Raw genomic sequence first — 26,582 nt, forward strand, 5'->3', positions numbered from 1 at the left:
GGTCATGTTTGGACTCGGATGCAAACCCAGTGCATGTATAGAGCCTTGGGCTTTAGGGAGTAGAAGATCGCATGACGTACAAAAAGCCTGCCCGGCGCAACGAGGGGTGGTGCGGGAGTGACACAGGACCCTGGCAGCTTTAATTGACTGAGTCCGCAATGTCTAAGGACGGAAACGAATCGGCGTCAGAATGTGATTCGCCAGTTGCTTTTGCTTTGCTTTTTCTCTCGACCAACTTCTTGCTTGAAGCGAAACAAGCCAACGGGATGTCTGAGCGACGATTCTCGATAATTGCGCTGCTCTATCGGAAAGTGATTTGGTGTGCCAGACAAGCGAGGCCGTTGCAAAAGCGAAAGGCGAGGGCGCAGGCGTTTGACCCTTGTAGAGGTGAGTTGTCCGGGATGTGAGTGGGTATGTCGTGAAATAAAGACCAATCTCCAATCTCCAAGCGATACTGGCAAATCAAAGGCCAGATGCAGCGTGTCAACGAATGCGGGCTGCTGCTGCTGCGTTGGGCGGTGGGCGTTGGGCGGCGGGCCTCGAGGGATTGGTCGTCCTGGTGAAAGTCAAAGGAAATTCAGAACAGAAGATGGGGCGCGGGCGCGATGCGGTTATGGTCTGGCTGGCTGGCTGGCTGGCTGACTGTCTGTCGAGCTTGGTGTGCAAGAGGCTTGCGGGACGGAGTGACAGAGACTGTGTGTTAGTGTTAGAGGGTGCTAGGGAGATTGAGCGCGCAAGTAAATGGGTCCAGATTCCACAGAGAGTTGAGGCCGTATTGCGGTGCCAGTTGGAAAGCGACGTAGGGGTTGCACGAGTTCCAACAAGCAGCAGCCGGGTTACTGGATCAGATGGTAGCTATCGCCCAGTTCCAAGTGCCAGTTCGAATTCGAGTCCAAGTCCGAGGTCCAAGTCTACCGGAGAGGCCAAGAAAGGAAGCCGAGAGGGGGTGATGGGCCGCCAAGGTAGAAGAAAGAGAGACACTGTCTGTCGGCCTACTATGGATGGAACGAAAAGCAAGACACGACGTTCACGACATAACCTTGACTGGCGCAGAGGGCGAGAAGGGTTCGGAAAGGAAGAGAGGGAGAGGGAGAGGGAGAGGGAGCGAACAGGAGAGGGCGTGCGTTGCATGTGTATAATTCATGGACCAGTAGAGGCAACCATGCCATGCCATACCATGCCATACCACCATTTCCCCTCAAGCTCTCTTTCTCACTCTTCCACACACTCTCTCTCGCTCGCTCTCTCTCTCTCTCTTCTGTCTAGGTTACTGCAAATGAACAAGCCCACGCTCGTTTTTCCCCTTCCCCCTTGACGCAGGCTCGGCTGGTTTGAACTTGTTCCCTTGCCTAGTACCTACCTCCGTCCAGGATACTACAATGACTATGCCCCATTCGGGCAAATCAATTTGAGATGGCGACCGAGGAGGGTCATATCACAACAACGTTCACATGAAGCACCCCTGTTGCTGCTCAATTATCATTCCCTGTCAGCTCGCAGGCTTGTCACAGACTCGAAGGAGGCCGGCATCAATTGGCTGGACTGCTTGGTCTTGGAACTTGGGCGTACTAAGTACCTAAAGCACCTTGTTCTATGGAGTACTGCTGGAGCCAGGGAGCTGCAGTTGGATGGTACCCTAAGGCCAGTAGGTGCGTGCGGGTAGGCGTGTATGTACGTGCTGGCTAGGCCGTGTAGATGAAATGCAAGCAAGGCCCAGAAGGCCCAGCTAGCTACCGCCGTCATATGTATGTCAGTAATCACATACATACATCATGTACGTACATACCGATATCTAGAAGTGGGCAGGTGCGGAAGTCGCAGGTCGCAAAGGTCGCAGATGTTCCAACACACACTCACACACAGGTTGTGGCAGGTATACAGATTCATTTAGACTACCTACTGCAGTAGCGCATGTTTCTGTCTCTCCTCCAAGCCTGCCAGCCTGCACCCCAATTGCCGCGGTCCCGTGTCTTCAAACACTGTTCACCCAGGTGGGTTTCGTACAGCGCCCCTGTCGGCGGCACAGCAGGCTGTAATTGGCTACCCTCTTCTCCCTGGCGAGCTTCACTTGGCAGTGGGAAACAGTATGTACATGACATTGTGTTGGAATTGGGGCAAGATATTGAAGGCCCGCCACTGAACCACGTTGCCATGCCGCTTCCTACATACATATGTACAGTACGACTATCGGGTGTCGTATGTTGATTGATCTTGGGTCGCATCACTGTTTATCGTCTTGCAGAGAAGGGGCGTTGCGGTTGCAGTAGCTGCTTCACCACCGGCCAGTCAGTCAGTCAGTCAGTCAGTCAGTCAGTCAGATGTGGGCATTCATTCATTCGTATTGAATCTAAGGTTGATGCCGATTCTTTGCTTCCTCTGGGCACACCCAGAAATGGCAACATGCCAGGGCCACTTTTCCTACATTGCCATTACATTGGCTCTGATCGGTACCAATCAATCGATGGGTTGATCAATCATGATTGATGGACTTGATGTGTTAGGTATGTAGGCACCTCTTTGTCAAGGACCCTTCTTTCAGCTCCTGATACTAAACAAGAGTTGGTATCCTCCGCGGCGCTTGTGACACTGCAGGACTTGCTGCTCCAAGAGCTGAGGTTGTCAATGCCCAACTCGCGCAAAAGTTGCTGTCATTGATGGACCCTTAGGTAGGTACCTCCCGTCCAGTAGTCTCATTCGATCGCGAGATATTACAACGCAGATCTCGCATCTATTTCACGGGCGCGTTTACCACCGCACTTGTGAAAGCCAATTTCCGCATCACAGACCAGTTCTATCCGCATTGAGATGGCACATTGTGCACAAGGGGTCTAGCTTACCAGCACTATAGCCGATAGAGCATAGTCGGCTTGGAGCTCTTCCACCATCCCGACCGTTCCTGAACTATCCTATACCCTACTGGACCCTCAAAACTGTACGACGTAGTAGTGCAGTAAAGGGGGGGGGTTGGTCCAAGCTAAGCCAAGCAAATATGCAAGCAAACGGCTGCAAGGTACATGTAGCTACGGAGGCGTGAAGGCAAAAAGAGGGAAGGGGTTCAGAGAGGAAAAGAGGAAGAGAAAAAGAGCCATTTCTCTTCAAAGGCACAGATGTCTGGACGACGCCCCACGCTGCTTTCCCGGCCTTCAAAGATATCCCCTGTTTGTTGATGTTGGTCGAACAACCGGCAGGATCCTGCTCCGTGCGTGCATGTGCTCGGGCGACCTACTCCAGTTCGGAGTGGCACGTCTGTTGTAGTGGATTTCTCGCATCACCAGAACCAAGATCCAACTGTCATAGGAGAAGCCGGTATGCTGGTATATTCCCCGGCAAGCCCTGCCGGCCGGCCACGGCGCACATGAAAAGAAGCAAGCCTATGATGCGGTTCTCTCAGGACTAGTGAAGTGCCGGAATAGACCTGGACTCCAACACGGAACGAACTTCTCCCTCCAACGCCAAGGCGAGATGACAGCCGCATTAGGGTTTCACGAAACTCTGCGTGACAAACAAACTGCAAGGTACGATTAATGCCGTCCTCGACCATCGACTTATCAGCTTGGGCACATGGTCGAAACCATGCAGGCACCCGGCGAATGTCCCTTTTGCCCATGTTTTGCGTCGCACCTCATACCTGCTTTAGGGCACACGCGCAGCAGCTATACCTGAACAGGGACCGACAGTCTGGAGTAGCTCGAACTCTGGTTGATACATAACGGTAAGTTGCCACGAAAGAAACATTTGGGCGGTATCCCCTCGATTGTCAAGGACACGCTGTACAGTATAGTCGACGCGATGCTTGCTTTTGTGATGCAATCCAGGTAGAAACTTCTGAGTTGTCCTTACGTGCTGTACTCTAACTATTTAGCGCTTCGAACCCCAGTGTTGAACGTCTTCACCATCCGGTCATTTCACCGTCCAGGTCTACTGTACCGCTCACAGCCAGTAATCAGGAGATGGATATAATTGTATGCTTACCGAGTCGTAGAGGTCAAGGCGTTCTTGTCCTATCAATAATGATCCGTATTATAAGCTATAATAGCCAAGATAATCTCCGTTTCTTTTTGCTGCGCCCTAGCTTGATAGCATTTATGCATCTCTAAGTAACCAGTCGGAATAAAGTGACCAACCCCAGCCTGCCAGGCCGCAGGCGCAGGGTTCAATTGTTGCATTTCACAGCGTCCGTTCTGCGGTCCTGAATCGTTCCAAGACAGCGATCCTCGAGCAAGGAAACTGGCCGGGTACCAGTTACCGAGATGGTTCTCTAGGAGGCTGCACAGGTGCAACGCGTATGTTTGGGGATCGAGGTGGCCCAAGTTTGTAATAGGAGTAATATTTTACTTAGGATGGCCTGTGAAGGTTGCAGGTGGTGCTTGCGTAAAGTGGGAACTACGGCAAGATACCGATTAATGCAACAAGAGCTCGAGTTCAGCTGCCGCCGCCCGCTGTCAAAGTCGTATATCGCTTCTGAGTCAAGTCGCTGTCTCAAGGCTACCATGTGTATAACCGACGGTGTTTCAACTCTGCATCATCATAGGGTACGTATTCCGCGACCGACACTTCTCGTTTCAAAAACCTCGACAAGCCCTGACCCAACCGCCTCTTGAAGCACCCAGTCAAACGACAGCCCGTAGAACTGTTTCCATTTCCTCGTCTGGCCCGGCAGTATGCCTGCGAACTCTCCACGCGAGCGTTTGGCGGCGCGACGGACCTCGTCCCTGGCGACCGCCCCGTCCCAGCGGTCCCGTAGTAAACCCTCCGGGGCTTCCCGGTACCGAGATTTACCGAGCAGTGCGACGAGATGGTCCAGAGCCGATGATACTAATTTCAAGAACGCGCCGTTCCCTGGGATTGCCAGCCGGAGTTCGGTGACATTGGCGGGAAGCGATACCGGGCCAGGACGTCCCCCACTGCCCCCTGCCGCGTAGACGGCGCCGGCGCCGCCCACAGTGCCCAGTGAGCCTGTGGGCTGCCGCGACACTGTCTCCAGTGAGACGAGTGATGTCCGGTCCTCGGGGCGTGAAAATGTGTTCATGGTATCCGATACCGACGAATGTGTTACGAAGCCTGCATGATGCGCAGTCAAAAATCCGGCTCGGAACAGACTGTCGACATCGTGTTCGGACAATGCCGACCTGTGTACACATTGGGTGTTGGGGGTGTTCTTCAGGTAGGCCTTGAAATTATCTTTGGCTGTTGCGGGCATGGTCGATGCGCTATCTATCAGTGTGTCGAGGTCTGAAGACAAGATTAGCGTCTCGCCAATGTCCCCACGTCTTGCGACGACAATCTTGCGTATAAACCCAGACTGTGCCAGTTGGGCGATCTCGCGCTCGACGGCGCTCGGAGAAGACAACAAAGTCTGTATATGGGATATAGTCACTATAGGCGGTAGGGTTTTGCGATAGTTGAGCACCTCGGCAATCCTAGTCGAATTCATCCCCCCCGGCCCGCTGTGGCATGGGCGTAAACATATGCGAGCGGATGTACTGAATGGCTTGGGCAGTGTCGCGAAGATTCATGTCGGCTGCCAAGGCCTTGACCAGCCCGCAGTCATCAAGTTTGTCATCGAAAAAATCATCTTCCTCATCTTCTTCGCCGCCCGCAGATTGCGATGGTGCTGATCTTCTCTTACCAGGAGAAGCTCGCTTCGCGCCTGCGCTTTTGGAGGATGCCTTTTTAACCCGGCTGGAACGCCCCAATATCGACCGCAAGCTCATGATTTCTGTGGAACATGGGAGTTGTTGATGAGAGCAGCCGCCTGGGAATAATGAAGCGCAGATTCTAAGGAAATGCGAGATGTTGATTTGTAAGAGGGTCGGTATATGGCGGGTGGCGGAGTTCGGAAGGTCGGCGCTTTGCCTGAGGTCGAAGGCAAGGTCCCGCCAAACTAGATCCGAAGGTTTAGGCGGAATTCCAACCCAAATCCTGGTGGTGATCCATATCCCGTCATTCGATGACTGTGCTGGTGGAATCTCAAAAAAACAAAACAAAAAAAAAACGATAACGGTCCGGCACGCTAAGCCTAAAACGAACGAACACTGGGAAGCATTCACTCATCCATTCGCAAGGCGACTTTCGCAGGGCTGTGAGGTCGGTAGGTTAAGAACTGCCAACTATCAAATGTACCGACATAGCTGAGATCGCAAAGAATTCTCACATCCATAGTACCTGCCGACTTATTACAATTTTATTGAGTAGCGCCCCTGCTTGGTAGTACCAGAACATATCGCGAGCCCCGAGTATCCACGATTAACCCCTATGAGCAGTCTCGACTCGTCCATACCCCGTAGCTAGATTACTAGATTGATTGTGGAACGATCCCGAAAACCAAAACATCGATTCTCTCTCTACTCCCTCCAAAGAAATATTTCAACTTACCCCCGATAAAGTACTCAAACTTAGACATGGCGCCTCATGTTGTTATGATCCGCCACGGAGAGGCAACACATAGTGAGTTCTCCCGATTGAAAGAGAATATAGCCGATCGTCCAAAAATGCTGATGATGCGCAGACGTTGGCAATAAGTCACCCCTCGTGAAACCCTTGCGTTGACCGCCATTGGCTGACTCGCTCATACATGACTGGTCCATACCTGACCCCGAGTTGACGGAGAAAGGGGTTCTTCAATGCGAATACCTCGAGAAGGATCTAAGGAGTCGGTACTCGTTTGAAAAGGAGAGCACCCTTATCGTCGTCAGCCCGGCGAAGCGCACACTACAGACATACCATCACGGTCTGAAGTGGCTGAGCGACGAAGGTGTACCGGTCCTGCTTCGTGCCGAGTGGCAGGTGCGTGCGCCGTCTCCCCCGGTTTCACGAGAGCTTCTTGCTGACAGAGTAGTAGGAAACCACGGGCAACCCGTGCGATGTTTGTACCGAGGTAGCTGTGATAGAGAAGGAATGGCCGTCTCTGGACTTCGCCCAGCTCGATCCTGTGTATCCGGCCAAGACAGGGTTGTATTTTCCGTCCGAAGAGGCACTGCAGAAACGCGCACGATTCGCGCGCGAATGGCTGTTTCACCGCCCAGAGACTCACATTGTTATAGTGACGCACTCGGGCTTCTTGCAAAGGGTCGCAAAGGGGCAGAAGTACAAGAACGTCGAGTATAAGATGTACGAATTTGAGGAGGACGCTCCAAGCCAGGATTTCAGACTCAGGGAGATCGACCATGGCCAGGCAGAAACCCTCGATTAAGCTGGCAGTCGAAATACATAAAAACACGTTGGCAATCGGGGAGTTTTAAAAAAAAATCTATGTACGCGAGTTCGAGCGACAGGCCAGGTAACCGTGAATGCATAGTGAGCGCGAGCTTGGGGCCTCAACTATGGGTAGTCTACAATGATACGGGTTCCCTCCCCCGAGTTGCGAGGAACACCATCAACAGTGTCAGCACTATTGGCCAAAGCTGTTTGTTGTTAGTATGTAGCCGCGAAAAACCATGGGAAGCCGATACGGAGAGTAAATCGGATTCCCTCAAACGAGCGGCTTTGAAGATGATCTAGCACATTGATTAAGCCACGAGACACCGAGCCAAAAGGTTTGGCATGTCTGCAAGGCGAAGTCGAAACCGACAGTGCGTTTGAATGTGAAGAAGAGAAGAACAAGAAATTTTCCAGCCGTGGACTCTCGGTTTTATTCTAGTAGCAATTTCCCACCCTGCCCCCCAATAAGTGGCCAAAGCGCTCTCTCTCTATCTCTTTTCTACCTTCAACCCCCCCTCTCAGGCTCAGGCGGCTCCAGATTCCGTTGCGAGGACCGTCCACTCAGGATTCAGCCGGTCGATCAACCAACCTCATCTTGTGCTTCTGTCATTCATATCTTCGCTACGTGCCAGGTGGGTGACAAAAATCAGCCTACCGCAAACGTGCCAAAACAGAAGTACCCCTTGAAACCTGCCTTTACTTTAACAAACTATACTACCCAGCAGAAGTACCGGAAAAAATAACAAAAAATAACAAAAGTATTCTCTTTTTAAAGAGCTCCCTATCTATATTTTTGTTACTTTTTTACGCCTAGAAACGGTGGTAGTATACTGCGTTGAAGTAGTTGCTTTGGTTTTGCGGTAGGTCTGCTATGCGAGTACTGAAGGCCGAAATACTAAAGTAAACCGCCAATCCACACCGGAGTAGTATCGGGATGCTTTTGTCTTGCTTTCCGTATCTGGAATTCTCCACTGGGGGTGTTGCAATGGAAGGTCATCAAGTGAGTAGGCAGATGTATGTAAGCGGAACGCTCCGGTTCTGGCAACGTACTACAATACCATCATCGTCTATGTCTGGCTAAGCAGGCACATGCGCTTCCGTGTGCTTTCTTTCACGGAGAGAGAGAGGTTGGAGCCCATGATGTTCATGCCAATCGAGATCGGACACTGTATTGAGTGGCAAGCCAAGCTTGATGGCTTCAGTGTTGCCGTGTACTATCATCATCCTGGGCCTTCAACGACCGATGAGCGCCAGTCGCGAGAGTCACACAATGATGTACGGCTCCGGCGGCGGGCTGGTATGCCTCACTCCCATGGTCGCGTGAGACATTGGCTAGCAGTGTGTGTGTTGATCTGGTCAAATGGTGCCAACTGGTGGTGATCCTGCGCCTACACGTGTGACTATACTAAATCCTCATTTGCTGCGGCTAGGCGTATAACCTGCCGCGACCTCTGGATTGACTTTGAGCTTGCCAAGGGCTTGCTTGGTAGGGCTTGGGTAGAGCATTATGCAGGGAGTATATCGGTATAAAACTAGCATACTGCCCAGCAAAGCGTCTCCTCTTGAAAAGCGCGAAGTCGTGCTTCAGAGAAAGAAGGATCTTCTTGGCCGCTCTTTGATCGATCTCTGGAACTCGCTCCGGTTTCCTCCTTAACCGTCTAGCCATCACTACCTGGGTTAGGCCTGGCTACGCAAATCAGATCTTGCAGCAAAAGCCCGAGCCGACACGGCCGAGACCCTATCTGCCTGCCTACCTGCCTACCAGAAGACCCTGCGTGCACCAGCCAGCTCCGTCACTGCTTTCCAGGCTGTCGTCACAGCTCAGCTGGCGCCAAGACACGCCCCTTCAGCCGGTTTTACTGGGCTGGCCTCAAAGCTTGCGTACCCATCATCAGTCCAAAAAAACCACCTGAAAACTAAAATAAGCCGTACCTACAGTTCCAAACGACGAAGGGAGACAAAAAGTTTCGAATATACCTCCGGCAGGGAACCGAGTCCCGCGTATTACTTCCCGCGCTCTACTCGAGTCTCGTTTTTGGCCCCTGGCCTGCACTACACGACTCAACACATATACAAGCGCCTGTTCTTGACAGACCGGACCCGAACATTCCAATGCAACCCTTCCACCCCGTCTCCTGCAAGTTCGTGAGAAGCAAGCAATCTACGAGCAGCTCTTCGCCATGTTCCAGACGGTGTCGCGGAACTGGGTGCTGTCGCTCCTGGTCGCAATAGAGCTTTTGCCCGCTGCCCCGGTGCTTGCAGTCCCGATTGAGCAGCAGGCTGTTCTAAAGTTCGACGCCGGCGGAAGCCAACCCCAAACAAAACCGTCGCAGAGAAAACTTCATGGCCGGTTCCTGCATATTACAGGTGCGACAAGAAACCCCCACCACCCACACCTCGCTTCTCTTCCCTTCACGTCACTTGACGTCCCCAATGTCTCGCTCTCTCCAAACCTTGCAGTCCCGAGCGGGCAGTGCAGCGACTGACAATAACATGTGGCCCGAACAGACTTCCACCCAGACCTTTATTACCAACCACACACGTCGACCGAAGCGAATGACGCCTGTCACAAAGGGAAAGGCCCGGCTGGTGTCTATGGCGCAGAAACCTCGGATTGCGATTCGCCATTCGCTCTTGTCAATGCCACCTTTGAATGGCTCTCCAAAAATGTACAGGACGAGGTCGATTTCGTCATCTGGACCGGCGACTCTGCTAGGCACGACAGCGACGAATCCATTGAGCGCACCGAGAAAGAGGTCATCAAGACTAACCGCATGATCGCGGATGGCCTCGCCGGCGCCTTCTCCGACTCCCAGGGGCTTACCATCCCTATTATACCAACATTCGGCAACAATGATATCCTACCTCACAATGTCATGAATGCCGGCTCCAATAAGTGGCTCCGAAAGTATCTCGATGTTTGGAATTCATTTATTCCGGAGGCGCAGCGTCATGCATTCGAATATGGCGGCTGGTTCTATACCGAGGTTGTCCCGGGTCACCTGGCCGTGTTCAGCCTCAACACGTTATACTTCTTCGACCGCAATGCTGGCATCGACGATTGCGTATCGCCATCGCAACCTGGATACAAGCAGTTTGCATGGCTCGACGCTCAGTTCAGCTACCTTCGCAGTCGCGGGATGAAAGCCATCCTCATGGGTCACGTTCCTCCTGCTCGTACTAGCGAGAAGCAACTATGGGAGGAAACATGCTGGCAAAAGTACACGCTGTGGCTCCAGCAGTACCGCGATGTCATTGTGGGCGCCACTTACGGCCATATGAACATCGACCACTTCTTGATTCAAGATACCCATGAGATTGATCTCGACCTGCTCGATAACAGCCGCGGCAAGTCGAAATCGGGCAAGAAGGGGAAGGGGCGAAAGGCTCACAAGAGCGCCAACTCTCTCTCAAACGACGACGATTTGGTGTCGATACAGAGTGGTAAAGATTATCTCGTGGAACTTCGGGAGGCATGGTCAAAACTACCCAAGTCTGCCGTGCGACAAACCAGCGAGGTAGAGACGGCGAAGAAGAAGGGTAAGAAGCACAAGAAGAAGAAAGGCAAGAAAAACAGCGATATCGGGGGTCCGTGGGCAGAACGATTCCAACTTTCGCTCATTTCGCCGAGCGTGGTTCCGAACTACTACCCGACTTACCGCATATATGAGTACAATATTACTGGCCTTGAAGATGCTCCTACATGGAGTGATGTCCGACGAGGCTCGTCTTCAGAGGAGGAGAATGGCTCTATGTCGGAGTTCAGAGCAGCGATCCAGCAGCCCCTGGCAGAGAAGGATGAAACCGACTCGACGGCGGCCGCGAAGAAAAGGAAGAAGGAGAGCAAGGAAGAAAATAACGAGAATAGTGCGACTCTAGTCATTCCGGAGGGGCCGTCCAAAACAACCGCGCCTGGCCCTGCTTATTCGCCCCAGACTCTGAGCTTCACCGGCTTTACCCAGTATTTCGCAAACTTAACCCACATCAACAATGACATGGCCTCGGAAGACGTCAATGATGATAGGATATCCCCTCGCGGGTGGAACGAAGGGAAGCACAGGGGCAAGAAACCCTCGCATAAACCCAAGCCCCGGGCCTTCAACTATGAAGTCGAATACTCCACCTTTCAAGACGACCTTTACGAGCTTCACGACATGACAGTCCGCAGTTTTGTAGAGCTGGCATATCGTATCGGACAGGCTCCTGCCGGTTCCACAGCCTCGGCTCAGGAGTTACGAGCAGATGGCGATAGTGACAAGGAAAATAACGACGTAGACGACGAGGACGAAGATGACGAAGACGATGAAGAACTCAATGCGGAGAAGAAGAACAAGAAAAAGCATAAAGGCAAGAAGAAGAAACACAAGAAAAAGAAGAAGCTGACAGAGTTGTGGCTTCACTTCTTAGAGCATGCCTTCGTCAAGACTAAGACCCGAGACGAGATCAAAGAGGATCTATGATCGGGCAGTCTCTGCAATGTGATTTTTGTCATTATAGCAAGGAGTTGGGCGGTTTTTATATACCATTTAGGGCGTTGTCGGATGGCAAGTCGGGCTGCTCAGATTTAGAGACAGCGATGCCATGAATATATGGCTTGATTTAGATCATCTGCATTTGAAAGGCGTACCATCTGCATCGGCAACTGCATCATTCATTTAGAATAGCACCACTGTATCTAGAGGGCTTTCGCTACACCCGCATTCGATATAATGCAATACAACATCTGACAGATCTCTATGTCGACGTATTGAATCATGCTCACTGCGAGAGAGCCTTATCTATGGCCGCGATTATACCATTGACTTCTTCCACTAAACACATGGCCATTTAGCACATCTCCCTAGCGTTTGCTTCTTTTCGATGTGGTTCACATATATTGGGGGGCGGGTTTGGCCAGGCGGGTCATGGGGAAGGGCGATGGAGGTGAACTTACCTGTATTATAGTGTACCATGCTGATGCGGACCACGCCATCGGGCTCCAAACCCAGCAGGTCGTAGGCCAGCCTGTTCGAGTAGAAGGCACCCCATCGGAAGCCGAAGTTGGTGATCTTCTCGACCGTCTCCACGAGGAATTGGGAGCTCCAGCCCTTGACGAGGAACGCGACGGTCGGGACGCGCGCGGCGGGGTCCGCTGTCGTCTCGCCGATGACGGTGAAGACGTCGGGCTTGGAGGCGAGGTAGTCGAGCAGCGTCTTCTGCAGCGCGTGCTCGTGGGCCACAAGGCCCGGCCAGCCGGTGCCGCCAGCGACGGTGGCCAGGTACTCGACGACGCGGGGCACGGCCTGGAGCAGCTCGTAGCTGGCGCCGGCGAGACCCAGCTTCTCGTCGAGCGTGGCGCCGCCCTTGAAGAAGTGGCCGAGGCTGCGCATGTTGCGCGGCTGCTGGGCCGTCGACTGTCGCGCGTACATCATGGAGATGTGCGGGCCGTAGACCTTGTACCACGAGAAGCAGTAGACGTCGACGCCGAGGTCGGTCAGGTCGAGCGGCCGGTGCGGCGCGTAGGCTACGCCGTCGACGCAGACAAGGGCGCCGGGGACCTGGGCGTGCACGGTGGAGGCGACGGCCTTGACGTCGGTGATGGTGCCCAGGATGTTGCTGGCGTGCGTGCAGGCGACGAGCCGCGTCTTGGGCGTCAGGAGGCCCGCGAGGTCCGACGGGAGCAGCTTGGGGTTCGTCGACTTGGCCGGCGTCCACCACTTGAGCGTCAGCTTGTTCCGGGCGGCGAGGTCCACCCAGGGCGCGATGTTGGCCTCGTGGTCGATGCTCGAGACGATGATCTCGTCGCCTTCGTTGAACTCCAGAGCATAGGACAGGTTCCTGTACAGCTGTGTCGTCGAGGAGCCAAAGACTGTGGTCTATATCAGCTCTGTTCCATGGTTGGTCGTACGGGGCTGCCCCCTCCCGATTCCGTGCAACTGTGACACTCCTTCTCCGTCTTTGGATAGAATATAGCGATGTATAGGGGGCGACGTACCGATCTCACCCTCCTGGGCGTTCACGTACTTGGCGGCGGCGGCGAACCCGTCATTGTACCGAGCCGTTGCGAGCTTGCCAACACGATAGGTGGCGCCTAGCTGGACGTTATTGTTGGTCAGGTACTGGCAGATGGAGTCAACGACGGTTCCCAGCGTCTGGCTACCGCCGGCATTATCAAAGAAGACCTGATCCTGGCTTAGAGCTGGGAACTTGGAACGCGCCGCAGTGACGTCAAATTGCGACATGGCGATGGTACTCAAGCCCCGCGAACGATCTTTGGCTGTCTCGGGTTTCTAGGTATAGGACAAGGAGAGGAGGAGGGGTGAATGTGTATGTGTCCATGTACACAAGACTAAGCGGCAGCCACAACGAAGCCTGTGGGTTGAACTAGTATCTTTGATGCTGGGGGGCAGACCTCAATCAAGCGTGAACCATTTCGAGTGGTCGACAGCCAGTGACTTGCCTGATCGGGAAGTTGGTAGTCGGTAGCTCCATCGAGGATGCTGTCTTCCCCGCCTACCGGACCTTGAGTAGCCGCCTGCCGACTTCATGGGTCATAGTATTTAACCTATTGGTCTGCAAATCAGATACCCTGCATCGACAGACGTTGAGATGCATAACGCATGAGACTCACTCATGGCACACAACAAGCGTAGGTTTATAGGTATAGGTATAGGTATAGGTATATGCAGGATATCCGCTCGCAAGTGCCATGGTCGGGTTACTTATTAAAATCAGATCCGATTTCGAAAGAGGTTAAGCGCTTCGGGGGGGGACTTGACAGCCATCAATGCATTAAACGCCCGTATCAATTCACTCGAATGGTTGCTCGTTCCTTATGCATCATGTAGGCCAAGTCCTCCTATCAAGGGCTGTGTTCAATGTGGGTTGTGTCAAATGGGAGGGGGGTTGACATTCTGATGAGTGAGTGCCGACTGAATGAGTGCGCGAGGGATCGCCAGGCGGTGAGAAAAGTGACTGGTTGGTTTCTGCCACTTTGATCGTTCGATTGGGGAAAAAGTTTGGATAAGGCGATTCTTCAGAACGACCAAATCGTATGAGCAAAACCGCCTTTAAATACAATCAATTGCCTCACTCTCCTTCGGGCTCGCTCTGCCCACATCTTGCCGTGCCAATTGACCAATCTTTCCACCATGAAGCGCAAGGCCGAAGCCCAAGGGGCCGTCCAGAAACCCTCCAAGAAGAAGTCCAAGACTTGTAAGTCGCACCTCTCCACCTCCGATTGCGCCCGCCCTATAGCTTTTTATAGGGTACGAGCGTCCCGGTCTACACTGTTATTGCCTGCTACAAGCTGACCCAGTTCCTTTGCAGCGAAACCCTTGAGCCCCGAAGTAGTCAATGCTAGGTTCAGGAAAGGCCTGCTCGACGACAAGGTCCTCCAGAAATACACGGAAGAGTACGCCAAGTCGTCGCCATACAAGCATGCCGTCATCCACGACCTAGTCGACGACAAGCTCCTGCGCGCCGTGCGCAATGAGATCAAGGAGAACGTATCCTTCACGCCCAAAGAAACAGACATCTACAAGATCCACCAATCCGGCGACCTGGCCAACCTCGACGGCCTCGAAGATGAAGCACTCTCCAAATTGCCCTCGCTACTGGCCCTCCGCGATGCCATGTACTCGCAGCAATTCCGAGACTACGTGTCACACATCACTGGCTGCGGCCCCCTAAGCGGAAAGAAGACCGATCTGGCCATCAATGTCTACACCCCGGGTTCATTCCTGCTCTGCCACGACGACGTCATCGGCAGCAGGAAGGTCAGCTTCATTCTATACCTTGTCGATCCTGACGTTCCGTGGAAGCCAGAGTGGGGTGGCGCGCTGCGCCTCTTCCCCGTCATCGACAGAGAAGGAAAGGACGGCCAGACTGCGAAGACGCCGGCAGCCGACGTGACCAAGGTCATTCCTCCTGCCTGGAACCAGCTCAGCTTCTTCGCCGTCCAGCCGGGCGAGAGCTTCCACGACGTCGAGGAGGTCTACCACGCCGAGAACGCCAAGCAGCTCAAGCAGCAAGGCGGCCGCGTCCGCATGGCCATCAGCGGCTGGTTCCACATCCCGCAGCCCGGCGAGGATGGATACGTCAAGGGTGCCGAGGAGAAGGCGGCGGCAAACAGCAGCTTGATGCAGCTTCAGGGCAACCCGGACCAGTACGACACGCCCCAAGCGCAACCAGTCGCCGTCAAGCAGACAGACTCGTCTGAAGAGTTCAGCGAAGACGACCTGGAGTTCCTCCTCAAGTACATGGCGCCGACATACCTCACGCCGGACACCCTCGAGCAAATCCAGGAGCAGTTCGACGAGGAGTCTAGCATCACGCTTGGTGACATTCTTGGCAAGAAGTTCGGCGCACGTCTACAAGAATATGTCACCGCGGCGGAGAAGGAGGCTCTGCCCGAAGACAGCTCGGAGATTGAGAAGGGTCAATGGAAGGTCGCCAAGCCGCCGCACAAGCACCGATTCCTCTACCAGGGACCCTCACAGTCTTCCGCGAAGAGCAACAAGAAGGCCCCCAAGGAGAAGTCCCCGCTCCAAGAATTGCTGGACGACTTCCTCCCCAGCCCGCAATTCCGCCGTTGGCTGCAGATGGCGACAAGCAGCACCATCGAAAACCACGACTTCATCGCCCGCCGATTCCGCCGTGGCAAGGATTACACTCTGGCCACAGGCCACGAAGGCAAGCCTCGCCTGGAGATAAACTTGGGAATCACCCCGACCAAGGGCTGGGGCGACGAGGCGGACGAGGAGGAGGAGGAGGCCGAAGCCCCCGCCAAGTCTAAAGGAAAGTCCAAGGACAAGGGCAAGAAGAAGGGCAAGGAGGAGGAAGAGCCCAAGGAGCCGGAGGAAGTAGGCGGCCACGAAGTCTACATGGCTGGCGACGACGATAGCGCCGAGGATGCCGCCGTCTACAAGTCGAGCGGCGATGACGACAACATCCTGTTCTTCCAGGCGGCTGCATGGAACAAGATGACCATCGTGCTGCGCGACAGCGGCACGCTGAAGTTTGTCAAGTACGTGAGTCGCAACGCGCCCGGCGACCGCTGGGATATCTCGGGTACCCTGGATATAGAAGAGCAGGAAGATGAGGAGGATGAGGAAGACGATGAAGAGGAGAAGAAGACGTCCGAGGACCCCAACGCAGAGATAGGCGAGGATACCGAGGAGGAGTGGAACGGGTTCTCATCCTCGGCGGAGAGCGAATCTGAATAGATCCGATCCGCTTTGCTCTACTACCAGGCAGCAAGCTCTTCAGATGTCTTTTTCCATGGCAAAATGGTGTTGGAATAGTCACGACAATAATGAAACCCATTTCTTCAATGATATATGAAACCTGGTGTCCTTTTTGAAAACTGCCCCCAAAAATACACAAGCTAACCCTACCCCTTGATCTTCGGCATCAGAAAGGTCAATAGGGGTAGCTCGTAAATATATATATTTTTCGACCCTAAAGTGCCCGTTCGTGTCGGCGCATCGTTTTTGTTCGTTTTCAACTTTCCAGCACACATCATATTATTTGGGCCGGTCTCCTGTAACACATGTTGACCGTTCGTCCATCCCTAGTCCTGCATATGACGTCGTTGCTGAAGCGCGCCTGCTGATCATAAACACTCTTATTTCGTTTATTCTGTTCTCTCAGCCACAACCTGGTTTAGCTACATACATGTACTTGGGCGCGGTGACCCATGTTCGCGTAGTTCAGAATCCGGCTACAGCTTCCCGAGACCCCGGTCAAGTCAAGCCGATCGCTTGTTGACGGTGTCGCGCAACAGCGAGATGACCTCGGACGGGTCCTTGGCGCCGAAGACGGCGCTGCCGGCCACGATGACGTTGGCGCCCGCGTCGGCGGCCTGGTCGATGGTACCGGGTCCCAGCCCGCCGTCGACTTCGATGTTGAGGTTCGGGTACTTTTCGCGCAGGGCCTGGACCTTGGGCAGCTCCGAGGCCATGAACTTCTGCCCGCCGAAGCCGGGCTCGACCGTCATGATCAGGACCATCTGTATATCGGTGTCGCATTAGCAAGCTCTTCTCTCTCTCTCTCTCTCTCTTTCTCTTTTGTACATTATAATAGAGGGAATTAGGTAGGTAGGGTCTTTCATACATCGGGTCTCTCCTTCTCGTCGGGGTTCTCGAGGATCTCGTTGAGGACGTCGACGCCCGTGGCGGGCTTGAGGGCGATGCCGGCGAGCAGGCCGCAGTCGTGGATGTAGCGGATCAGCCCCTTGGGGTTGGTCTTCTGGTCCGACTTGCCCTCGGGCGTCTCGGCGGCGGAGGAGAAGGCGGCCTCGTAGTGGAAGCAGTACAGGTCGCAGCCGGCGTTCTTGAACTCCTTGACCCACTTCTTGGGCTCGGCAATCATCATGTGGCAGTCGAAAGTGCCGCGCCCGTACTTGCCGCTCGGGGGCTCGACGTGTTTCCGGACCTTGGCGACGACGGGTGCGCCAAAGGTGATGTTGGGCACGAAGTGGCCGTCCCTAGGTTATTGCGTTGGAACGGTCAGCCGAGAAGGGGGAAGGGAGGGGAATCACGCAGATCAACGGCGATTGGTAGGCATATGAGATCTCCGTGGAAAAGGCCAGCAGCAGCCAGTTGCTAGGTAGCAACTCCTCCTATGTGCCCTTTCCGCCCTTCTTTCTAGCTACCTGGGCCGGGTTGTATGGCTACGGAGCTCCAAGCTTAGACTTGCGCGACCCTTGATATACTTACATGATGTCTACATGCAACCAATCTGCGCCCTGCTCCATGGTCCTCGCGCAGTCGGCACCCAGCTGAGCAAAGTCGGCCGAGAGGATGGAGGGAGCAATGATTGCTTTGGGGGCCATGGCTGCAAGATGTCGCGGTGAGGGGGGTTTGGATAGAAAGATCAAAAGACGGATGATATTCCGTAAACGCTCAAGGTCCAATATACCCGATTCAAGTCTGACTGACTCTTGGCTCTCATGGGATGAAAAATAAATCTGAGGTTATTGAGACATCGGAACGGTAGGATCGCGGGGCACCTTACGCTTCGTCATGGCGGGGTTTCGTGGGGCTGCATTCAAAGCACATGCAATCTTTTTTTTTTTCTCTCTCTCTCTCTCTCTCTCTTTTAATGGCATCGCATCGTACCACTTCGTTCACATCAATGCATGTGGCGGCTCAACCACCATCACGCAGGCACTGCACATCCATACCTAGGTAGGTAGCTTGTATCAGTATGCAATAGTTCCATGGTCGCCAGTTTGTTGCCAGTCTAGCTTATTTACAGTGGCCTGGCACCACAGCCTTTGCAGCATGTACAACCGTGAATACTTTGGCCCTGAGGTTATCTACATGTAGTTGGCCGGCTGGTTTGGGTCACCCATCCAGAGATTTTGGGGTTCACTCCCGGGTTGCTTCTCTACTTCATCTTTTTGTCTCTTTCTGAAAGTAAGGCTACCTGTGCTTTTTGCTTGCCATGTCATAAATCTCGTGCTGTTATACAACCGCCGATTGGATGATTCTCCGTCATGTCAGGACTATTCCATCTACTCGTCATCGGCAGCCTCAGCGACCTCCTCGACCTCGCCATCATCATCAAAGCTTCCAGCCGGAACCTCGTACAGTCGCAGAATCGACTTGTTAGGGTCCTTGACAAGCACGAACTTGCCCTCCTCGCGCTTGAGGCACATGTCCGCAATGGTGCGGACAATACCCCAACCGTTGGACAACGACAGGTTCATCTGGTTGGCGAAGTCACGGGGCTTCCAGCCGATAACTCCCAGGATGACGTGCTTGTCGTTGGTCTTGGGGCTGGCACGGGACACGAATCTGTTTGCGTCGTGAGTAAGTCTGCATATTATAGGGGGCGAACCGTCGGATCAACTTACCCAATCTTCATAACATCCGCCTTGGCCAGGATGCTCTGCACCGTCCATCGGGCGAGCTTGACGCTGTTGTTCTTCATCTCGGTGGCCACAACGGCACCGCGCTGAGTAGCCAGCTTGCTTCTCCAGTCCAGAGCGCCGCCACTGCCTTGCGCCTTGTTGTCAAACTCGTTGAGCGCCTTGACCGTCACGTACTGGTCCTCTCCGCTGATGGCGTTCTTTTGCACAGCATCCAGCTCGGTTCGCACAACAAGGTACATTGGCTCCTCCTCGTTAAGGGAGAGGTCGAACTTGCGGTACTTGTACGTCTTGCTGGCCGGAGGCTCCGTCTCTTCCGAGGCGTTGTAGAAGGGGTTCTCGTGCGACATGTCCACTCGCTGGGACTCGTTCTCCAGCACAACCTGGTTGGCAAAGTTGTGGTTGATGTAGGTAGCTTCCTCAGCAAGAGCAACGGGGTGGTTGATGCCCTCCTTGCTACCCTCCTCGAGAGGAGCGTCGGCTGCGTTCTCGTTGACCGTCACCATATCAAGCGCGGCGCTGTCACGCTTGTCGAGGAAGATCTTGTTGCCCTGTCGTACGATAACAATGTCCCAGGGGTAAACAGAGCGAGGCGAGCACATCAACATGGACAAAATGCTGTCGGTAGCGAAGATGGTAGCCTCATCCTTCTCTGCAAGCTCCTGGATAACGGGATCGGACGAAGTCGTGACGTTGTATGTGGCGCGGTCGAGAGCAGTAAGTCTCCTCTCGGTAGCCTTGACAGGAGCCTTGTCGAACGACCGATCGTAGTAGTAGAGGAAGCCGTAGTCGTCAACATCCTCACCCTCGTCGGCATCCAGGTTAAGCTTGGCCAGACGGTTGAAATCGATCTCCTCCAGCAGCTTCCAGTCTGCCTTTATGTTAATGCTGGCATCTCGGTTTCGCTGGGGCTTGTCGTAATCCTTCCAGCCAAAGCGTCTACCACCCCTGTTGGCGTTGCCGCGGCCACGGTTGCTGTAGTTATCATAGCCTTGCTGGCCACCTCGTCCACCCCGTCCGAGCTGAGCGCGGCCACCCCTCGTGCCCTGCTGAGCGCCACGAGCTCCACGGCCACCTCGGGTGAAGATGGCGCCACGGCCGTATCGAGTCTTGGTCGGCTCTCTGCTGACGACGGAGAAGGATGCCTCGTCGGCCTCGGTGACCGGGGCAGTGAAGATGGCAGCGGTTCCAGCGCCGTAAATCTGTTGGTCTAGTGCGAAGGTTATGTCAGTGATGAATGGATTACCAGCATCTTGGCGGTATTTTTTGCCTGTGTGCGTCCTGATAAGATTTCGATGGTGTTGAGCAGCATACCTCTGTAATTCCTATTGTACTGTTGTCGGCCACCGCGCTCGCTCTTGCTGTCGGTCGTCCAATCGGCCATGCGACCCAGCTTGTCGCCCTTGGAGAAGGGAGCGTAAGGAACGCCGTTCAGAGTCGTCTCTGTGACGGCGGGCGGGCCCCATCCATCCTCGGCGGGAAGGGCCGCGATCAAGTCAGCCAAAGAGGATGTCATCATGAAATCCCTCAGTTGTGCAAACGAGAAAAAAAACTGCAGACAAACAATCTGGGTGTGTGTTTTTTCCCTTCACGCCGTGTAGTGGTTGTGAAGGTTCTAGCAAGTTTCCGGCCGTCGTTTCCAGAGTGCGGTCGATCGGGTGGTTGACCCAGAGAAAATGTTGCGGGCGCCTCGAATTTCGCACTTTCTTTCAATTTTGGTGGGGTGAGTGCAAGTGCAAGTGGAAGTGGAAGTGGAAGTGGGAGTGGGAGGTGGGAGGGGAGCACGACTCAGCACGCGGCAGCAGGAAGGTGGGGCACCAACTGACTGATTTAAAAAAAAAAAAAAAAGTGACACTCTGCGCAGGTACTTCTCCGTTTCGATGTTTGCTTGCGTCAAGACATCGCCATATGTCGGCCAGAGACATACTGCACAAAATAGGGTGGCCATTGACATACTGAGATGTTTCTACCCGTATAAATATACTTTCTAATTCATATTATGTATATATCAAATCAAATCAATCCAAATCACTACTGCCTGTTCCTCGCTCGCCTGCATGCCACGCAGGCTACAGGTACAGAGAAGAGAGGCTCGAGGAGCAGACCGTTGCTGACCAAAGGCAGCTGTTAGGACGCTTACAATTTCAAATGTTAAATATTTCAGTAAACATACTCGGGTTTGGTGCTCAGCACCCCGTTGAGCGCATCTCGGACCTCAAACTCTTCCATGACTGCCCCGAAGCTGTGCATAAGAGTGGTTAGCGGCATCTGCCGTGTGAAGAAAGGCGAAAAGGAGAAGAAAAGCAAATGGAAAAGGAAAAGGAAAAGGGGGTGAGCCTACCCATAACACCGAACCTTGCCTTTGAGCTCGTCCGCCAACTTGCGAAACTCTTCAGGTCGTATTTCTGATAACCTCGGATGCGCCAGAATCATGCCCCAAGCCATGACGGGGGTAATCTCGCCGTCCAGGTCGAGTTTTTGACTCAAATCCAGCAGTGTCGCCAAGTCGCCCTTGGAGAGTTCCCACGTGCGCTGACCCGACTTGCCCTCCTCGGAGCGCGTGTGGCTGTACCCAAAGGGTATCTCGTTGGTCAGCTTGTCGACCGGCTCGGGCGGGCAGCTGGCCATGAGCGTGTGGCCACAGGGTTCGCCCGTGCCGTCCCTGGCCCGGTCTACTAGGTAGGGCATGTGGTCCATACACGGCCTCTCGAGACTACAACACCTCCCCACGGCCGGCAATTAGCTACACATATCAAGACCCAAGTCATGGGAGGGCGGTTTGTCTCGCTCTCACCATTTGGCACGGAGAGGGCGCAGCGCAAGGGGGAGGGTGCTTCAGGGGAGGGTACCCTCGTCACTGAGGGGGTGGTGACATGTATGCCTTCGAAGGGTCAACGGGGCTCTCGTACGTTAAAACGAAGTCTACGCCAACTTGGTCGTAATCAACACGGCCGTGCTGCTGCTGCTGGGCGTGTTGTTGGCTCGTGCTCCGCCCGTGGTGCGATTGATGTTGATGCGGTTGCTGGTAGTGCGGCATCCCTTGCGAAGACGCCGACAGTGGTATGGACTGCGACGTGAGCGGCGGCGTGTAGGTCGTGGCAGACCCCGGTGCATAGCTGCCACCGGAGACACTGGCGCTTGAAGTATAACCAAGGCTCGGGTTGCTAATTACGTCGTCCATACGGCCGGGCGAGGCCAGTGGAATGCCATTCTGGTTCAGGAGGCCCTTGAGTTGCCTGTTCTCCTCTGCCAACTTGTCTTTGTCTTGCGACACATTGGAGTAGATCTCCTTTAGTCGTAAAACCTCGTCCTCGAGAGCTTTGATGTATAACTCTTTCCGCTCTCGATGTGTTCTGTAGCTGGCCATCAGCAGAATTCTTACACCGACTATATGGCAAAGCGCGGGGTGCAGGTGCACAAATGTCCATGTTGCGGGCATAGACAATTACCTTTGAGCCTGCCTATTCAACTCTTGTCGCCGTGTAAGTGCAGGTTTGCTGTCTGGTTTCGGCCCTCGACGCTTTGCAGGCTGGCCGTCCCTTGTCGTGCGCTTCTCCGACAGGGTCTTCAAAAAGCCCAAATTTAATGACGACAGCGGGCTTTTGTCCAGGCCATTGCCATGGGCGTGGCTACCAGACTGCGCCTGCGGCGACGATGAGGACGACATGGACTGTGTTTGCTCGTACAGAGAACCCAAGGATGGCTTGCGCCGGTTTGGGGAGCTATAGTAGGTCGGGGGTGATGGATAGCTTCCCGCTATAACCCCAAAGTCAGTCGTCACCCGCGCCATATTGCAAGTTGGGCGATGCAAACACTGCGACGGCGCAACAGTCGAGAAAAGGCAGCTTGGCTTCCCGTTGGATCTTGCCTGGCAAAAATAAAAAGGCCCGCTCAATTCTCGGGCATGTCATCCGATAAAAAGAATAGATGGAGAGTATCTCCAAAAGTCGGCGAGGTGGAGGCGCGAAGGGGAAGTAAATGTATCACGCACCTTGAACTCGGATCAGCGAATCTGGAGAAACCCCAGCGCAGCCGGAATGGTTTGTTCTGGGGCCGGTGAGGAGTGGAAACAGGGTATCTCCCGACCAAGCTGTGCCTCAAGGAAGTGCTGTTTCAACCAGTGTTGTGAGATCCTCGTCGGGTCTCTTGGCGCGGCCAACAGTGGCAGTCTATGCGATGTTTGGGTGAGAAGGGATCTTCGCCTTCCGTGTCGGAGGCAAGGCGGAGGCAAGGGACACAGAATAACAGATGCTTCCTAAGGTGCCAGATCGTGTGTCGGCGCCTGTTTAGCGCTACGATGATGGCCAGTTAGTGTTGTAATGGGCGTGCCAATCCCGACGGACTAAAAAAAAACACACACAATACGGGTCATGCCCATCGGATTGGCAAGACAGCCCAGCTTGATTTATGTGAGGAAGGGAAGGCAAGGGACACGCAAAGGCGATGCACAGCCATGACCGTATACCAAGTTTTATCACTACGACAACTAGCAGTCCAGGCGCAGCATGGCACATGAGACGGGGGTACACGCAGATATATAGGTGTCGCTAATGGACGGGTGTCTTGTTAGGTACATGCAGACTCTGAGCTATGCCTTTGCCTACCTACCTACTTACTCTTTACACTTACAGCAGAGAGTTCCGCCCGGGACGGGTGCAGGGGTTTCAAGTCTGTCCATGGATCCATCACAGCATCGCCTGCTAGATAGTGTCCGAAGTTAAGCTTTGAGAATTGCACATCATCTCGACTCGGCAGCTGGGCGGAACGAACGGAACTCGACGGAGTTGTCGATCAGTGGCTTGTTTGCAGGCGAAGGCGTCAGCTTGACACCGCCTCGCTTACTATGTAGGTGCCTATTGTATTGAGGTACCTAGGTATTGTAGGTGCCTAAGAAGTATGCTAAGAGAAGGATTCTACTGCAGGTATCTTGTCCGGTATGGGAAATTCTGGAAAATACCCGCCAAGACAGTAGGTAGTGCATCTATCTATGATTCAATCTGTGACAGGATTATACGCCGGTACTTCTGCAGTAGAAGATGTCGACCAAATCTCAGGTGGTGATATTTGATGTATTGGTATAGGTATTGCATACCTTATTGGCACTGGGAGGGTGACAGTCATTATCCGATCTGTGTTTATGTTGTGAAGTACCTCCGTAGGCTGGTAGGTAAGAAGACAGGTAGTTGAAAGAAGGACGGACGAAGTTGGATAGGATTAAGAACGTGTTTCACAAACTCCCATGTGGTTTCAAGACACACAAGCAACCCGGCAACCGCCAAGGCATATGTAGGACATAGGGATGGCTTCTATCATGCGAAGCTGGCCTGCATACACAATTCCTCCAATGTTGCCTTTCCACCTACGTCGTGGATGTGCGCACCTACATAGTCTAATCCCTTCCGCAACTCCCGGCGTGTCCTAGGCCGCTTGGCAATGTACACATGTCTGGTATGTATGTTCAGATCAAATGGATTATCTCGAATTACTTGCCCTAACAAACAACGTGAATGTACGGCCCGGCCGGTGGGTCTCTCCTCGATGCAAAACACGCTAAGCAAAGTATCGCGGCTCTCGCTGACAGATGACAGTCGGCTCAAGATGGCTATACTTTCCCGTCCCGCCACCGAATGAGGGACAAAAAGATAATGTAGGCAGCAGCAATACACTCCCGAGCCATTCCACCCATCTGGCGTTTTGCTTTCTCTGCGCACTCGGTTGGACCGAGGACCTCTCTGTCTGGCCTGGGGCTAACCGCCCAACAGTTCCGAGGCTCGGTCACTGCTCGGTGGGCTCATACCGCAGGCTAGTAAACCCACGAGCACCAGCCCAGACTGGCTGATACACAGTCGGAAGCGGGGCCAGAACTGCTGCTGCACATCAACGAACTTCCTCCCTGGCCTTTGGGCACAACTGTCATCCTACGAGTACAAGTATAGCACGCATCCCAAGAAAAATATCCAAGGGCCTCCCCGGGTCCTCGCTCGTCCATCTTTGTCAGAAGGCCAGCGATAATTCGATATCTACTTTACCCAGATGGCCGCCAAGTTTGGAGGGTTGCTCTCGCACCTGAGAGGCGCCCTCATCGTGTCCCCATGGGTGCTCTATTTGGGAGCGGCTGACCTGGTTCTCTGCCTGCTACTGCCAATCAAAGCGTTCGCTCCCGACTTTGTCTACGAGCTGTCTTCCCGCATCGCCTATTCAGTATGGGCTTGGGTTCAGGCCATCTTTGAGGGCATCAATGGCGCAGAGATTGCCGTTTCGGGCGACCGCTTGCCCAGCGGGGAATCCGCCATCGTGATCTGCAACCATGTGTCCTGGACCGACTTCTACATGATCCAGAAGTTAGCAATGGAAGCAGAGATGCTCGGGAGATGCCGATGGTTTGCCAAGATCCAGCTTCGGGCGGTACCATTTCTCGGCTGGGGGATATGGGTCATCGGCATGCCCATGGTCACCAGGAATTGGATGAGGGACCAAGAAGAGCTCAGCAGAGTCTTCGGCGGAATCGTTGGGCGGAAGTGGCCGACCTGGCTGATCAGCTTCAGCGAAGCTACTCGATTCACGAAACAGAAATACGTCGAGGCGAAGATCTGGTGTGAAGAGAACGACCGGCCTTTGCCCCAGCATCTTCTATACCCCCGAACAAAAGGGTTCGTCACCACTGTGCAGCATCTGAGAAAAGCGCCGCACGTCAAAGCCGTATATGACCTCACAATTGCCTATCAGCGCGGACACGAATTCCACGAGGCACCGAACATTTGGGAAACCTTGAGCCTCCCCAGCATCTCCGAGGGGGTCGGTTACAAGTTTGCAGTCCACGCACGACGATTTCCACTCGAGGAGCTACCCCATACGGACGAAGAGCTTGTTAAATGGATAGAGCAACGGTGGATCGAGAAGGGCAATTGGTTAGAACGGCAACGGCTTGAGTGGTCCAAGTGAACTATGGCTGTAGCATCCTCGCACGAAGACTGCCACCTCAAAGAGAGCCCCAGATGCTCGAGTACAACTAGCGTGGCAGAAGAAAGTTACCACGTTTCATCCGGCATTGGCAAACTGGTTTGCCTAAACTCGACAAATTATCGGCCAGGTCTGTCGCATGACTCCAGAGAGCTTCCTGCCGGAACCCGTTCGTCGCTGTGTAACTATACAGTTCACGCAATAGGATTTCCAGAAATGTCTACTGCGGGTAAACAGGCGCATCCAATTGCTTGATCTGCTACATACGGTCGCGATTGGCTTGTGCTCCGGTAGAGCCCTGGGCTGCTGGGGAAAGTGGCCTCACAATCAAACGATAGCCGACGAGTGCTGGAGTAGGCATCGTCCGATGCCCGCATGGTGCATTTCACATAATACTCTCCTCGTCATGGCTCGACCTATACGTTGTCCCGGGGCCTAAGAAGCGGTTGTGCCGTACCGACTTGTCCGGCTTGTTCGCGCCTGCATATATAGGAAAACCCCAGGTTCATTTCGAAATGCTTCAGATGAGGGGGTCAGTAATATATCTTACCGTCAGACCGGCTGC

At 53.8% G+C, this 26,582-nt stretch overlaps 10 protein-coding genes across 10 annotated transcripts; 4 read left to right on the forward strand and 6 right to left on the reverse strand.

The window, feature by feature from the left end:
- Window positions 1-4,525: 4,525 nt before the first annotated feature.
- On the reverse strand, window positions 4,526-5,714 carry PG986_013508 (sulfate transporter family protein; the record flags this gene model as incomplete). The annotated part of the gene is made up of 2 exons (XM_066849730.1): window positions 4,526-5,420; window positions 5,485-5,714. The coding sequence occupies 2 exons, from the start codon at window positions 5,712-5,714 to the stop codon at window positions 4,526-4,528; spliced, it is 1,125 nt and encodes a 374-aa protein (XP_066693873.1).
- Window positions 5,715-6,401: 687 nt separating this feature from the next.
- On the forward strand, window positions 6,402-7,192 carry PG986_013509 (uncharacterized protein; the record flags this gene model as incomplete). Its single annotated transcript, XM_066849731.1, has 3 exons — window positions 6,402-6,447; window positions 6,614-6,786; window positions 6,842-7,192. The coding sequence occupies 3 exons, from the start codon at window positions 6,402-6,404 to the stop codon at window positions 7,190-7,192; spliced, it is 570 nt and encodes a 189-aa protein (XP_066693874.1).
- A 2,188-nt stretch (window positions 7,193-9,380) lies between these two features.
- PG986_013510 (calcineurin-like phosphoesterase) lies at window positions 9,381-11,660 on the forward strand (the record flags this gene model as incomplete). Its single annotated transcript, XM_066849732.1, has 2 exons — window positions 9,381-9,567; window positions 9,709-11,660. The coding sequence occupies 2 exons, from the start codon at window positions 9,381-9,383 to the stop codon at window positions 11,658-11,660; spliced, it is 2,139 nt and encodes a 712-aa protein (XP_066693875.1).
- A 298-nt stretch (window positions 11,661-11,958) lies between these two features.
- PG986_013511 (PLP-dependent transferase) lies at window positions 11,959-13,421 on the reverse strand (the record flags this gene model as incomplete). Its single annotated transcript, XM_066849733.1, has 3 exons — window positions 11,959-12,011; window positions 12,134-13,048; window positions 13,175-13,421. The coding sequence occupies 3 exons, from the start codon at window positions 13,419-13,421 to the stop codon at window positions 11,959-11,961; spliced, it is 1,215 nt and encodes a 404-aa protein (XP_066693876.1).
- A 909-nt stretch (window positions 13,422-14,330) lies between these two features.
- On the forward strand, window positions 14,331-16,406 carry PG986_013512 (uncharacterized protein; the record flags this gene model as incomplete). The annotated part of the gene is made up of 2 exons (XM_066849734.1): window positions 14,331-14,394; window positions 14,509-16,406. 2 exons carry the CDS (start codon window positions 14,331-14,333, stop codon window positions 16,404-16,406), a joined length of 1,962 nt encoding a protein of 653 aa, XP_066693877.1.
- Window positions 16,407-16,930: 524 nt separating this feature from the next.
- On the reverse strand, window positions 16,931-18,016 carry PG986_013513 (Ribulose-phosphate 3-epimerase; the record flags this gene model as incomplete). The annotated part of the gene is made up of 3 exons (XM_066849735.1): window positions 16,931-17,191; window positions 17,296-17,668; window positions 17,901-18,016. The coding sequence occupies 3 exons, from the start codon at window positions 18,014-18,016 to the stop codon at window positions 16,931-16,933; spliced, it is 750 nt and encodes a 249-aa protein (XP_066693878.1).
- A 684-nt stretch (window positions 18,017-18,700) lies between these two features.
- On the reverse strand, window positions 18,701-20,573 carry PG986_013514 (uncharacterized protein; the record flags this gene model as incomplete). Its single annotated transcript, XM_066849736.1, has 3 exons — window positions 18,701-18,983; window positions 19,043-20,267; window positions 20,372-20,573. The coding sequence occupies 3 exons, from the start codon at window positions 20,571-20,573 to the stop codon at window positions 18,701-18,703; spliced, it is 1,710 nt and encodes a 569-aa protein (XP_066693879.1).
- Window positions 20,574-21,217: 644 nt separating this feature from the next.
- PG986_013515 (uncharacterized protein) lies at window positions 21,218-21,745 on the reverse strand (the record flags this gene model as incomplete). The annotated part of the gene is made up of 2 exons (XM_066849737.1): window positions 21,218-21,299; window positions 21,399-21,745. The coding sequence occupies 2 exons, from the start codon at window positions 21,743-21,745 to the stop codon at window positions 21,218-21,220; spliced, it is 429 nt and encodes a 142-aa protein (XP_066693880.1).
- A 166-nt stretch (window positions 21,746-21,911) lies between these two features.
- On the reverse strand, window positions 21,912-22,724 carry PG986_013516 (BZIP-type transcription factor; the record flags this gene model as incomplete). The annotated part of the gene is made up of 2 exons (XM_066849738.1): window positions 21,912-22,410; window positions 22,507-22,724. 2 exons carry the CDS (start codon window positions 22,722-22,724, stop codon window positions 21,912-21,914), a joined length of 717 nt encoding a protein of 238 aa, XP_066693881.1.
- Window positions 22,725-25,090: 2,366 nt separating this feature from the next.
- On the forward strand, window positions 25,091-25,999 carry PG986_013517 (uncharacterized protein; the record flags this gene model as incomplete). The annotated part of the gene is made up of 1 exon (XM_066849739.1): window positions 25,091-25,999. One exon carries the CDS (start codon window positions 25,091-25,093, stop codon window positions 25,997-25,999), a length of 909 nt encoding a protein of 302 aa, XP_066693882.1.
- Between the last annotated feature and the right edge of the window lie 583 nt (window positions 26,000-26,582).

This window comes from Apiospora aurea (genome assembly GCF_038362705.1).
Source record: "Apiospora aurea strain CBS 24483 chromosome Unknown utg000009l_segment0_segment0, whole genome shotgun sequence".
Taxonomy (NCBI): Eukaryota; Fungi; Ascomycota; class Sordariomycetes; order Amphisphaeriales; family Apiosporaceae; genus Apiospora; species Apiospora aurea.